The 15,227-nt window shown below is 39.8% G+C and overlaps 1 protein-coding gene across 6 annotated transcripts in view; it reads right to left on the reverse strand.

The window, feature by feature from the left end:
- LOC131678572 (C2 domain-containing protein 5) overlaps window positions 1-15,227 on the reverse strand; it is a 1,698,126-nt gene that overhangs the window by 1,041,184 nt on the left and 641,715 nt on the right. For 4 of the 6 annotated variants that reach the window (XM_058958789.1, XM_058958787.1, XM_058958790.1 and 1 more), the window contains exon 10: window positions 3,741-4,166. The exons of 1 other annotated variant lie outside the window; for it this stretch is intronic. In XM_058958789.1, the coding sequence (XP_058814772.1) occupies window positions 3,741-4,166 (426 nt within the window). The remainder of the gene's footprint in view (window positions 1-3,740; window positions 4,167-15,227) is intronic. One more of the 6 variants, XM_058958791.1, reaches the window with a different exon arrangement.

Here is a 15,227-nt window from a genome sequence, read left to right on the forward strand (position 1 = left end):
ACGTGGTAAGGGACGCTTACTGTGGGGGTTGTCCAGGTACCCTAAAGGCTCCGTTAACGATCGAGCATCTTTTTTCCCCCTCGATCACTCATCCCTCGGCACGGGTCGCTTCACGCCTTGGAATTGGGGTTATGACCTACCTTGCTTTACGTGGTGACCTCGGCCCAGATCATCACAACCATCCTGCTTTGCTAGGGCTTTGGACCTGTAGCTCTGGTTCTCAATAGTTCCATGTACGTATATTATTACAGACATGCCACTATTGAGATCCGTCATTCGTTAGCGGAGTTCCTCCGTAAGGGGTATCTCGATCCAAGCGAATAGTATTAAAATCGTGGAAGTTAAGGTTTATATCGGAAATAAACCAAGTTTCACATAAAGCGAATGCATTGCATCTCGAACTATTTATTAAAAATTTGAAAGAATCTATTTTTGTGATAATACTACTGCAATTCCACTGTAGAACAGTGATCAAATCCGTGACCTCGTTCGATGAGTTAGCCATCGAAGGATACAATCGCTGAAAGGAGGGGCCATTTCGCAGTCAACTGCTTTAAAAATGTTCTTACTGTAGGTAGAAGAGCTAACAACAGACTTTCAATAGGATCAGTTATATTGAAAGTTTTTATTATCCAGTCGACTATGTCCGAGAGTTTGATAATTCCAGTGCCGCGATTATTCTCGAACTGAAACAGAGGAACACTTGGGATTTTTGAGGTTCCGGGAAGTGCTGGGTTTGAAGTGCTGAGTTTAATCCTCCGAGACCAAGAGCTACTTGCTTCGTCTTGGTTGCAATACTTCCAAGAGGCGTCACTTTCGGAGCCTCGTCTAGGGACACCTTCTGGCCTTTACAAGGAACTTTAGGAGAGGAAATGCTCCTCCTCTTCCTATAACTTCTAGGCACCCTAGTAGATGTTCCCTCTTATGGGTCACCAGCCGTGCCCTCTTTAGGAGGCTAGTGAGCATAGATGTTTGTTGAGGTTGGTGGCGTAGCTTTCTTTAGCATTTCTGCGAAAGAACGTTCGGATCGTCCCGCAAGGGAACGTTTTACTTTATCCCCGCGTAGTTTGTAAGCGGGACATGCCGAGATATCATGCAGAATCTCTGCACAGTAAGGACACTTCTCAGCATTCTTACTGCACGAATCATCCACATGATTTTCATCGCATTTTCCACAGCGGGCCTTATTGCTACAATAGGTGGCTGTGTGACCCAATTGTTTACACTTTGTGCAATTCATGACCCGCTGTACAAACAGACGCACAGGCAGACGAACCTTGTGCAAGAGGACGTAATTTGCACAGATAAAAAAAATCATGTAAAACTATGCTAACAATACGGCACATAAAGGGAACGCGACCAATAGTGTAAAATTATGCGTGTGATTAATATTACATTGGCCACAAATCGTGCTATAACTAACTTGCCTGTGTGTTGGTGACCATATCGACATAAAAAAATCTCAGTGAAATAATACCAAGACTTGAACCGACGATCATTGACTTTCCAAAGACACCTCCTTACTGACTGAGTTAAAACGACACATAACAACGTGACTGCAAAGTAGCGTATATAAGATTCGCTTGAGCGTGAACGATCCAAGCGCATTGAGGTGCGGCTCGTGCATGTATGGGTACAACGCAGTTGGTTTTTCTATCTGCTCAACACCGTTTCGTATAAAATCGCGCAAAAATAAAATATTTTGGCTGAACGTTAAATGAATAGAGCACAAGTTTCAAGCAGAATAATGTAAATTTCCATAGGCACATCCAGATTTGCATGATTTGCAGGATTCATTTTCTGTGCATGATATATAGCGTAAATTTTTTCTTGAAAAATAATTACATGAATAGTTTTTCTGCGATATTATGAAATACGCTTACATGAATTTTCATATTTTTTTGCTGTGTGGCAAAGCGGTACCAGCGAAGGTCACTTGATAAGAGTTTGATTTGGGGTACGTTTTTGAACAATCCCCCGCAACTACAACTGAGTGCAAACGCTTGCACTCAAGTATTTTCAATGGCTGAAGTAAGCGGTCTCTAAAACGGCCAACCCCGTACTCCAGCAGATCCTTGCATGTCAAACTCTCATCGGTGACAACGCCTTCAGACTGTACATTTACAGCTGGAATATACACATAGTAGTCCTTCGTAAAGAGCTCGCAGCAAGCAGCATCGTTCATTTGCCTGCTTTGAATTAGCCAACACGACCCTGATCCTGTCTGAACGGATCTTTCTTATTTCGGTCACAGCCGAGAACCGTTCCGTCAGGTCTTTTGAAATATGTAACAGATTCAGCGATTTTGTTTTGGGCCGAAAGAAGACCACAAAGGGTCCGGTCGAGAGCTCTGGATATTGTTTGGGTCCGGGGAGAACCTAGGGAGTCGATTCGACCTCCATTTGGCCGTCCGGGGAGGGAGCCATCGACACCGTCGACGCACGGGGCTACCACCCGCGCCGACGGGAATAAACCGTAAATGTGTCAAAAGAGGTAGATTTTACTGTAAATTCATTTCCCATGACGCACCAATCCAGCTTATATAGCTGGCTATTGTTCAATCCTCACTATGCGAACAAAAGGTTGAGGAATGCGGCGTAACTCAAAAAAGAAGAAAAAGTCCAAAACCTCGAGAGGTAGAGAATGTGCAAGATAACCTTGAACGCGGATTAGTACGATTCTTTATCTAACACTGACGGACTGAAAAAAACACTTGCTTCTCGATAGACCGCTCGTAAACGAATGAGGGAGTGCTTGTTATAGTTCATGATCTTCGTCTTTTCCATCATGATATGATGAATCATGATTTCTAACTATGACAAAATTTTTGGTTTCATAATTTTTTATTCATGAAAACGATAAATGATTTGTTTCCGTGTAAATATAGGTCATAATAATTTGGGACGATCTCACCATAATTTTTGAAATATGCACCAACCTATTTGTCGGAAAGAAACTATCCAGGCTCCGACATATTTCTCTTCAGTTTAGGCCAGTATTTGGCTCTAGCAGTTTTTAATAGCAACTCGGCTTCCTTTGCCGTACAGAAGTGGATCTCAAGAAAGTGTGACCTCGATTAAATGATCAATGATTGGTCCTGCAGCTTCGTTCACAGAGCCACATCTCACCAATTGATTGGAATCTTCAATTAACATTCATTGTCTAATCTGTTCTATCACACACTTTCACCTTATATAAACCTAGAGTATCACAAAATTATCAAACGTTCCACCATATTAGAGCCGGGGACGATTATGCTAATTATTTTGCTCTATAATTACGATTCGCTTTGCGACACTCGGCGGTAAGAACTCACTTGCACGGTTTGGCATTCTGATTTGTTGAAAGGGCTTTCGAAACGATGTATGACCGTTTGATCTAACTGCAAATTCTATCACTCTTTTAGTAAATATTGTCTAGATTGATAAAATGCAGAAAGATTTCAATTACAAGACCACAATTATTACGGAAAAAATGACGACCGTGAAAAAAATTTCACCTTCGTCGTCGATGGTTAATTTAAAATACAATAATTAATGCGTGGAGTAAAGACGAAGATCTGGAAAACGATATTCCATGGAATAAATTACACATCATAACTAATTAATTGTTCCCATTTTATACGATTTTCAAGACAGAATTTTGGTTAATCATTTTCTGTGAATATACACATTGTTTTAAGCAGAGATTATTTGAATGATATGAAATATCTGTTTACAATACACATATAGCAGACTTACCTGCAAATCGCACATTTCATCATATTCACTCTGAATGGGACTGAACTTTGTTTGTATGGAATGTGGCATATCGAGCAAATATTGTTCGTCTGTGCTGCACTGATAGACCCGGACGTTTTCACCATGAGCTCAGATGGTTGTCTAAGATTACGAAACTCTGTGGCAGAAGTGGCGAAACTAGTTTCGAATTCGAGATTTTTTCGTATCTCGAATGATTCGATACATTTCATCGATGTGCCTAAGTCAGCTATAAAGTTGGCATCTTTTTCAAAATGTTGAGCATCCAGAGATGACGTCATAAGCTCTTTATTACCTGAAGAGTTCTCTGGTTTCGAGGAATTGATAGAATTGGTATTGCCACTCAAACCACAGTGAACATTGATAACTGCAGCGGTCCCAACAGCAGAAAGAACACAAACATCTTCTCTGAAATATAAACAAGAATAATATATCACAGGTAACTGAGCTATCCCAGCCAGATTTAGTCAAAATAAGGTAATTTGGGAAGAGACGTCGCACTTTTCTAAAAATCGATTCTGCATCAAAGTAAATCATTCAATATTTGATGAAATCATTTTTATCAACCGCGACAAGTTTCTAAAATACTGTGAAATGGCATGGTTTTGTCATGAAAAAATATATCAAATTTTCACGAACATTTTAAAATGCGGGAGAGACGCCGCATTCTGGTCACAAACTGAAAAATGGTGAACAAAAGTATTTTTTAGCTCTCATTGATGTTTTTGTGATTGGGTGTCTTCAGCTGAGTTTCATGAAGTTTGATTACACCTATAAATCGAGTAACCTTTCACTTTTCTTAAGGTACTGCCATTTCTAGAAACATTTTTTATTCAAATTTTAAATATATTTTTCTTGTGTAACGGTTATGTTGGAGTAACTTAATTACCCGATCAGAATGAAATAACAAGATTGTAACAGAATGCAATTTTCGTAACCAATTGTGTTATAAATTTGGTCTCGTTAGTAGTTAAAATAACAGGAAATTATAACAAGTAACAACGAGAGATATAGTTTTGAAATATTCTTGTTATGTGTTTCTGATCGGGTAAGGATACTATTTATCTGTACGTTTGTTCGAGTTTGTTATATATATATATATATATATATATATATATATATATATATATATATATATATATATATATATATATATATATATATATATATATATATATATATATATATATATATATATATATATATATATATATATATATATATATATATATATATGTATATTTTTATTTTTTTTTGCCCGGATCAATTTTTTCTCAGTTCAGTAGTCAAAAATATTCGACACGTATTTTTTTATTTCAACATAGTAGGCGAGACTTTCGAGATTTTTTTGTGTTTAATTTCACCATTTAAAAAAAACCTACTTTTTTCAATCGCTCGTACTGTAGGTACGTGTAGAGTACGTGTAGTACGTGTAGAAGGTACCAAAAAGTGCCCAAAACATGAAATGTGCGCCTTTTTCATAGCTTTCGGATGAAGTATATAAATACTTACTCAACGTATTGGTTTCATGGAAAATATTGAAAAGTTTAAAACAAATCTATTTTTTTCTAACTTGGACATTATTTTTTTTCTTTTTTTTATTGTATGAAATGAGAAAATCATTTTTCTTGATGCCATAAAAATTTGGGAGTGGGCAATTAAATACTTACGGAGATATGATTTTTTCAATAGCGCCTTGCGCGCAAAAAACGTACCGCCACGCACTTAGCTCGTGCTCAGGTTTGATTGTATGAGATTTTACAAACTACCGCGTTGTGTAAAACACACTTGCGATTAACTTCATTATTTATTAGAAATAAATAAAAATAAACAATAATTATTCAACGGATTGGCTTGAATTTTTTATGAGGATGCATAATATGTGTAGCCAGTCGATGAACCACGGAAAACTGAATAAAAAAAATTCTCTCATTATTTTTAAGAAAAATGAGTGAATTTTACATAAAAATATCAGATTTTTCGGATTTTATAAGGTTATTCCATATTCCAAAATTCAAACCATTTTATAATTTTTTTTGTTAATCTAGTAAATAATAGTCCAAATTTTAAAAATCTTATTGAATTTCCTGTTTCAGTCAATTTTATCGAGAGTTCGCCGTGGCGCTCCTCGACGTGGAAATGGTTGGACGTCTACTCTTAGAACGCTTGTGTGGTTCTGTGTGACTGCAATTTTTTCTCGTACATAATGAATGTATAAATAAACCTTAACATTACAAAAGAGGTCCATTGTTGCCTTACCTTCAAAATCGTAAACCAAAATCACTTTCGGTTTAAGCACTTTACATTAGACGCCCCCTAAAGGAAAACATACACAGCTAAAGCGTTATGTTTGTTTTAGATTATTATTGTTTTATACTCAATTTTGTAGTTGATTTTATAATATAAAATGAAATGAGATAATTTTTAAAATGATTAAAATATGATATTTGTATTCCGGCGATAAATTATTGCTGAAGAGAGATTCTTGCAGTTCTGCAAAAATGTTGACCGAATGCTTTTTAAGTTTCTGGTGCTTTTTAAATCTTGTTTTCAGTTAAGTTTGCTATCGTTTCTACGTCGTACTCTTAACTCCATTCTTTTTGAAAACCTTGAATGTTTGCATTTATTTTTCTGAAGGTGTCACCAGGCAGTGACAGAAGTACAATAGAGTGGCACGATCGAGTGACCCAGGTGATAGGGTGAGCATCCAAGTCAGCCTCACATGGTATGGGTGAGGCGAGCACAAAAGTAAGCCTAGCAAGGAATGAGTAAGGTGAGCACACAAGTCAGCCTCGCAAGGAACGAAAAAGGTGAGCACAAAAGTCACCCTCATGTGGAGTGTTTGAGAGTGAAACAAGGTGCGATAGAGAGAGCACCCAAGTAAGCCTCATACAGGACGTATGAACGCGTGAGCGAGAGTGAATGAGTAAATTAAGTACAGCCAGCCCCCAGAAGTAATACCGAGAGGTAGTTCCTGGGAGGAACGATGGCGGAGCCCAATGGAGTTTAGTCGGTATTAATGGCAGCGTCACCATTCGAGCCCGACATGCCTCCAGTACACCCAGTGTGGTAGCTTGGACACTTACCAATAGCACGTGTACTGGGTTAGGACGTAAACGTCTACTCCATTGTAAAAAAAAGAAGACTGGAGCAAACTATGTCGTCGCTGCGGCAAGGAGGGGCATAAGGAGCAGGGCTGCACTAAGGCACATAAATGCCTTTTCTGCACCGCTAAGAAGCAAGCCCGTAATCATGCTATGGGTGGACCTTCGTGTCCCTTCGGTGAGGCAAATAAGAAGAAGCCGTGAACGTCACACAACTAAATCTTAACCATTGTGCAGCAGCCCAACAGCTGTTGTGGCAGTCGGTCTCGGAGTCGAAGACAGATGTCGCCCTCCTATCCGACCCGTATCCCTGCTGGTAACGGCAATTGGGTGTCGGACGGGTCTGGGATGGTGGCAATCTGTACAACGGGACGGTTCCCGGTTTAAGAGGTAATACACTCCTCCGCCGAGGGTGCTGCGATTGCCAAGATCAGTGGTGTGTTCTATTGTAGCTGCTACGCTCCACCAAGGTGGCCCATAGAACAGTTCAACCAGATGATCGACAGGCTCTCGTCAGACCTAGTGGGCTGGAAACCGGTAATCGTAGCGGGAGACTTTAATGCTTGGGCAGTAGAGTGGGGCAACCGCTATACAAATAGCAAGGGCCAAGCGCTAATGGAGGCGCTTGCGAAACTCGATACTGTGTTAGCTAATAATGGCTCCGTTAGCACATTCCGTAGAAACGGGGTGAAGTCATGGATTGACGTAACATTTGCCAGCCCGAGTCTGGTTCCAAGCAAGGAATGGAGGGTAGACGAAGGCTACACCCATAGCGATCATTTAGCAATCCGCTTTAGGATCAACTATGATGTGCAGCATCCGAGGGCGGGAGATCCCTGTCAGGTACGCGCGTGGAAATCCAATCACTTCGACAGCGAAGCTTTCACCGCGGCCCTGGGACTGGAGGCCAACACCGACAGTCAAAGCGGGGATGCGCTGATAGCCGTTCCATCATGCGCGTGCGACGCCACTATGCCGAGAACAACCCTGCCAAGAAACGGCAGATGCCCGGTATACTGGTGGAGTACCGAGATTGCAGCTCTACGATCAGCCTGCCTCAGAGCTAGACGTAGGATGCAAAGAGCTCGCACCGAGGATGCAAGAGAGAACCACTGTGAAGTGTTTCGAGCTGCGAAACTGGCCCTTAACAAGGCCATTAAAAGCAGCAAGAGAGCGCGTTTCGACAACCTGTGTGAGAGTGCCAACGCGAATCCGTGGGGTGACGCCTACAGAATCGTGATGACCAAGACCAAAGAAGGATCTTCAACCCCAGAACGGTCTTCGGACCGGTTGGCGACGATTATCGAAGCACTCTTCCCGTCTCGAGCCACAAGCCCCTGGCCACCTGCACTACGAGACAGTGCGGGCACGGCCGAAATCGTGGCTCCGGTGACGAATGAAGAACTACTCGCAGTGACTAATTCCCTAGCAATGAACAAAGCTCCAGGGCCTGATGGAGTTCCAAACAGCGCTCTCAAGGCAGCGATCATAGCGAACCCGAACATGTTCAGGCTAGCTATGCAGAGATGCCTTGACGAGTACCGCTTCCCCGATAGATGGAAAAGGCAGAAATTGGTGTTGTTTCCGAAGCCCGGGAAGCAGCCAGGCGACCCATCGGCGTACAGACCAACCTGTCTGATCGACACGACTGGCAAATTGCTTGAGAGGATCATCCTCAACAGGCTAACCCCGTACGCAGAAGGTACGGACGGCCTGTCAAGCAACCAGTTTGGCTTTCGGTGGACGCTATCAACTCAGTGATAAATACTGCCGAGATAGCGATCCAACGAAAAAGGCGAGGCATTCGATACTGTGCGTTAGTGACACTTGACGTGAAGAACGCATTCAACAGCGCAAGCTAGGATGCCATCACGCTCTCGTTACACCGGCTTAGCCTACCGGTGGGTCTGTACCGAATCCTGCAAAGCTACTTCCAGAACTGCGTACTGCTATACGAGACCGATGCCGGTCAGAAAAGGGTTCCGTTTACCGCCGCAGTCCCACAGGGCTCGATCCTAGGCCCGGAGAGCACCTACCGCGTGATGTGCCTCAGAGTGATATCTGTCTACCACACGGTATCACACGATGCCTCCTGCGTGATAGCGAGCATGATGCCCGTCAGGCTGGTCATCTGGGAAGATGAAGAGTGCTTCGAGCTACGTGGAAGTAGAGGAACCCGCGAGCGCACCAGGGTGACCTCGGTCGCCAGATGGCAGCGTGAGTGGGATAACTCCTCGAAAGGTAGGTGGACCTACCGGCTGATACCTAACATATCGAGCTGGGTGGGCAAACCCCATGGGGAAGTTCACTTCCATCTGACACAATTCCTGTCAGGCCATGGCTGTTTCCGACAGTACCTCCACAGGGTCGGGCACGCGGAGGTCCCCGCCTGCCCTGACTGCCCAGGTGTAGACGAAACTGCCGAACACATACTGTTCGTATGTCCTCGTTTCGACGTCGAAAGAAGAGCAATGCTTGACGTCTGCGGCTGGGACACAACCCCTGATACCCTTATTCAGCGGATGTGTCAATCGGTGGAGAAGTGGAACGCAGTCTCGACTGCAACCACCCAGATTGCCTGTAGACTACAGGGAATTTGGAGCACCGAGCAACAGACGACGGGCACGGTTAACTAGTGATTGGTTAGTTGGAGCGAAAAAGGCCGAGCGCAGAAAAGTGAGTGGTCTGTTCATGCTGAGGTAGGTTTGGCGCAGCGACTAGCAACCGCGTAAACCCAGCCACCCGAAGCAAGGCAGAAGAGCGAGTATTGCGTATATGTGGACTGCCTCATGCCAAGAAGGGAGGGTCGTAGCGTAGCATGTTGGGACTTAGCTACAGATGCCTCGTGGCGTGGCAGAGGAGCGAAAGGGTGAGCATCTAAGTCAGTCTCACACGGTATGTTAAGGGTGATTTTGGATACGTGATATTACTTTTAAACTTTTAGCCTGTACACTTGCTGGCTGTTTAACATAATGTGTTTTATTCCATTTTAAAATCTTACGAGCTAACCTAGCTAACCTGACTTAAACTATTCTATGTACATCAAAATGGGATGAGTCAGTTACAATTTCAATGTACATAATTATGTACGGGTAGCGTAAAAAAGGGAAAACAAATCAATGAATAAGTATGGGTGCATCGGTTGCTATCGGTGCTTGTTTGGTTACGCAAGGCTGTTTATTTGTCGCCTCAGCATAATAATGACCTAGTGAGAATGTTGCTATAACAAGTGGTGCGACCCAGAATGGTTTAACTGGAATGCGCCCATCTGGTTATGCAAGTTGGATTTGAAAACGATCGTTCAAGTAATTTACGATCTGTGGGAAAATATGAGTGTGGCCTCGTTTCAAGTGGCCTGACTAAAGGATATGTTAAATTTGGTTTTTATGACCTGTGACCTGAGAAGGATTCACATTGGTGCAGGTAGGGATTGGTTTTGTGGGAATAATTTGTTATGCTAGAAAGTAAGTCCGTTACATCATCCCCCTTTTGGTTGAATGATGTAGCGAAGTGAAATTATTCATGTGAAAGAACTGACCCCTTACAATTCTAATGTATATCACAAATATTAGTTAGTATTGTGCTTTGTTGCTAGAGTAGTCTAAATAAAATTGCTTTGCTTTTTTTATTCTCCTTTAATAAGTCTGTTTTTGTGTACAATGTTTCTTTGTTTAGTTATTTTGTTTTCTATTTCACAATTTGTATCTAGTATTTTTATAATGGTGTAGGGACCTAAATAGAATTGGTCTAATTTTTTTCTATTTTCGTTTTTTAAATATACTATATCTCCTATGTTGATTATTAATGGGTTTGTTGGTATGTGTATAAATTCTTGTCTTGAATGTTTATCCTATTCTAATCTTTGTTTCGCTATTGCGTTTGATTTTTCTAACTTGTATTTTAGTTCTGTGCTATATAAGTCTAAATTGTACATTGGTGTTATTGTTGTTGGGATATTTTCTTGTGGTAATTTTGCTTTGTTGCCAAAAATTAGTTCATATGGAGTGAATTTATGTTCTGAGTGTGGGGTAGTGTTATAAGTAAATGCGTAGTACGGTATCCATTCGTCCCAATCGGAATGGTGTTCATTTACGAATGATCGTAGATATTCGTTTAAACATCTATGATTTCTCTCCAATGATCCGATTGTTTGGGGGTGATATGCTGTAGCGAATGTTTGTTTTATTTGTAGGTATTTACAAATCTGTTCAAGTACTTCGTTTTTATATTCGGTTCCTTGATCTGAGTTCCAGAAATTTTCCGCATATTAATATGAATTTCTCTACTAGATTTTTTGCTATTATGTTTGCTTCTTTGGTTGGTGTGGGTATTACTACGATGTATTTAGTTAATTCACATTGTATCGTTATTGCGTAACGATTATTGTTGATTGTTTTTGGTAATGGACATATTGTATCTATGGATATTATTTCGAATGGTTTTGATGGTGTATTGGTTATTATTTGTTTTTCTTTGGTATGTTTTATTATTTTGTTCTTTTTGCACGATTCACAGGCCTTTATGAATCGAGAAATAGATCCTTTCATGTCCTTCCAATTGTAATATTCTCTTATTTTCAGGTACAGTCGATGCTGTCCTATGTGTCCTCCTGTAGGGGTTTTATGGCGGTTTTTTAATATGTACTGTATCTCGCCAGGATCACTAATGAACTTGGGTAGTTGATACATTATTATCTGTATATTTTTAATTGTTTGTTTCGCTAGCGCTTTAAATGTTTCTATGGGTACCTCTTTAAATATTGTTTCGTTGTTTGCTATAGCGATTTTCTTTATTTGCATCATATTCATTTCTTTTTCCAATGCTGAAAGTGTGAACTCTAGAGTTCTTCTTCGACTTATATATGTTGTGATTCTGCTTATCATTTTTTTCATTTGCGCGTCTTTGTATATATTGAATATTAAATAGTTATTTTTTACCGTTATTCTTAGTTTAGGTAAGTTTCTTGTTTCGGTCGGGTTTTCAGTCGTATAGATAGTGCGGTGATCAGTCTCTCTACCTTTCGTCTTTTGTCCATTGTCGTTAAGTAATTTATAGTTGTTGTTCATATTATTATTGTTGTTAATATTATTCTTTACATTATCGTTAATATTATTATTATTATAGGTATTACTATTATTGTTGATGTTAATATTATCATTAATATTATTATTATTAATATTGGAATTATTATTATTGCTATTGCTATTATTTAATTTTTTTGTCATGGACCTAGTGTTGACAGTAAGTACGTTTAAGGCTTTCAATTCGTCTGAGGTTGCAACAATTCTGGATAAGGCATCCGCTGTAGCGTTGCTTTTACCAGGAATGTATTCTATGTTAAAGTCGAATTCTTCTAAATCTAGTCTCATTCTAGTGAGTTTGGAGGTTGGGTTTTTTATATTAAATAAAAATACTAATGGTCTATGGTCTGTTCTGACCGTAAATTTTCTTCCGTATAGGTAAGGTTTGAAATAATTTATTCCCCAGTGTATTCCTGTTAGTTCTTTTAGTATTGTCGATTTATTTTTCTCTCCTGGAGTGAAGCTTTTGCTCGCGAAAGCTATGGGTAAGTCGTTTCCGTTTTTAATTTGGGATAAAACTGCTCCGCATCCTACGTCTGATGCGTCAGTTGTTAGTATAAACGGTTGAGCAAAGTCGGGGTATTGAAGTAGTTTTGGTGAGATTAGGTGTGTTTTTAGTGTGTTAAAGGCGTTTTGGCATTCATTTGTCCAAACGAACTGTTTATTTTTCTTTAGAAGTTGATTTAGTAGGTGTGCTATTGTTGCAAAGTTTGGCACAAATTTGCGGTAATAGTTACAAAAAGCTACAAATCGTCTACAGTCGTCACTATTTTTGGGTATGGGGTAGTTGTTAATAGTGTCGAATTTGGAACTATCTGGTAGTATTCCATTATCTGTAATTTTGTGTCCTAGATACGTCACTTCTGTATTGAAGAATTTGCATTTTTGAGGATTTAATTTTAGATTATATTTTCTGATTCTGTCGAAGACTTTTGCTAGATTTTGCAAGTGGTGTTGGATGGAACATCCAATAACAATTATGTCATCGATATAGACGAATGCATGTTCTGGCGTTAGTCCAGCCATTGCGATTGTCATCATTCTCTGAAAACTGTTTGGGCTAATATTTAATCCAAAAGGTAAGCGTGTGAATTGGTAATGACCACTCTGTGTTGAGAAAGCGATAAATTTTCTAGAGTTTTTTTTCTAACGCTATTTGGTGAAAACCAGACATTAAGTCAAATGTTGAAATGTATTTGGCTCTGCCAAGTTGATCTAAAATTGTGTCGATTCTAGGTAGGGGAAATTTGTCTGCCAGGATTTTTTTGTTGAGTTGCCTGAAATCTATTACTAGTCGCCATTTCTTGGTTTCATCATTTGATTTCTTTGGTACTAATAAAATTGGACTGTTATAGGATGATATTGAAGGTTCTATTATTTCGTCTTTTAGCATTTTAGTAATTTGAGTTTCTATTTCTGTATTTTGAGAATGGATTGTTTTATAATTGGGTATGTATACGGAGGTATTGTCCTTTAAGTTAATGTTTTGGTTGTAAAAATTGTTAGTCGACAGTGGTTCGTCAGTGAGTGCAAAAATGTCTGAATAGTTTAATATTGGGTTGCTTAATTCTTGTTGTGCGTAGCTTGGTACATTTTTCATGTCTATCTCATTTAAAACTTTTTTATTTCTCGTATTATTCTTATCTTTAATGTTAATTTTCATTATATTGTAGTTTGCTAAGGGTTTCATTTCAGGTTTTAGTTCTAAGTTGGATATATTTACATTTGATTTCGTTGTGTTCATTATTTTTACATAGGGATTTTGTGGAGATATGATAGCGTTTCCTACAAAAATTCCAGGTGCAATTTCTGTAGAGATGACTACCATGTCTTCCTTAAGATTGTTGTTACTTAATTTTCTAATCACTTCGCATCTCTGCGGTATTATGAAATTGTTGTTTACGCTGTCTTATATAGGTACGGACACGTTAGTATTATTTACTGAGAAATTTAATAACCAACATTCGTAATTGATTATACATTTATGGGAGGAGAAAAAATCTTTGCCCAAAATGCCATCGGTTTGAATGGGAAAGTCTACGTTAACTAGATGAAAGTTATGTTTAATGATTATGTTATTTCCGAAATTTAATTCAGTTTCGGTCAGTGCTGTTGTTTTTATTTCGCCTTCCGTTATTCCAGATAATTTTATTTTGATTTTGTTATTTACTAATTGTTCTGGTATTATTCTATTACTCTTAAAAATATAAATATCTGCACCAGAATCTATTATTAACGTACAGATCGAATTGGCCATACGCACTCCAACTTTTATGAAGTTAGAAGCGCTTATATTTAGAGTGAACACATTGGCCAAAAAAAAAATGGTTTTGAATTTGTTGTTGTTGCTGTTCGCTCGGCGCACGGACCGGCACAGCTGTTTGCGTTTGGTCAGGCATGCATGATTGCGGTTCAGTATTTGCTAAATACATGTTTTGTCGATTCTGCGGGAATCGATTTGTTCCAGATCGAGTCTGTTGAGGTTGGTAATGACCACGGCCTCGTTGGTTATTATACACGTTTCTATATGGATAAGTATAATTGTTATTATACGATCGCTGTGGACCGTTATAGCGCTGATCGGTATTAAAATTTCGCTGAATTGCGTCGTTCCTCCCGTTTCCTCTTTGGGAACGGTAGTACTGCTATGTGTTATAGTAACTTGGGGGGTTTTGGAAAGAGTTTCGTTTAACTCGGTTGTCCCATCTGTTCGTATTTTTATTTATGTTTAGTAGGGTGGCGGATTCTTTTTCATTACAAGTTTCGTTTTCAACCATTAAGTCGATTGCGTCGTTTAATGTATCCAATTTGCCTACTCTTAACATCATCTTAGTTTCGGGGAGGCGTGAGCCGCTTATCAGTGCTTGTATACCCGCCTTTTGTGCCTTCTTTTTGGCTACTTCACCCGGAAAGGCTTCTCGGAAGTATGCGTTGACGAGCTGATTGCTCAGTTCCTCGACGCTTTTAGCAAAAGTTCGCGGGTCGCTGTTATGTTTTATATTTTTTCTGTTTTCGGTGGAATCCGAACTGCTTTTGTCTGTGCAGTTCAATTGAATTTGCAGGGCGATCTCAACTAGGCTGGCTGGGACCGCTGTAAAAAGGTCTCTCGCTTTGCCCGTGAGTTTGGTCAGTACTATTTGTATCGCCGTGGGTTTCTGAGCTTCGGTCACGATCGTGTTTATAAAATTTACAGCATCTACGAAACCTTTTGGCTCCTTCATTATTACCGTCGTATAGTGGAATTAAAGAGGCTAGCTTCGCTGCCCTTTTAATATCCAAATTTG

This window comes from Topomyia yanbarensis, chromosome 2, assembly GCF_030247195.1.
Source record: "Topomyia yanbarensis strain Yona2022 chromosome 2, ASM3024719v1, whole genome shotgun sequence".
In the NCBI taxonomy this organism is placed as follows: domain Eukaryota; kingdom Metazoa; phylum Arthropoda; class Insecta; order Diptera; family Culicidae; genus Topomyia; species Topomyia yanbarensis.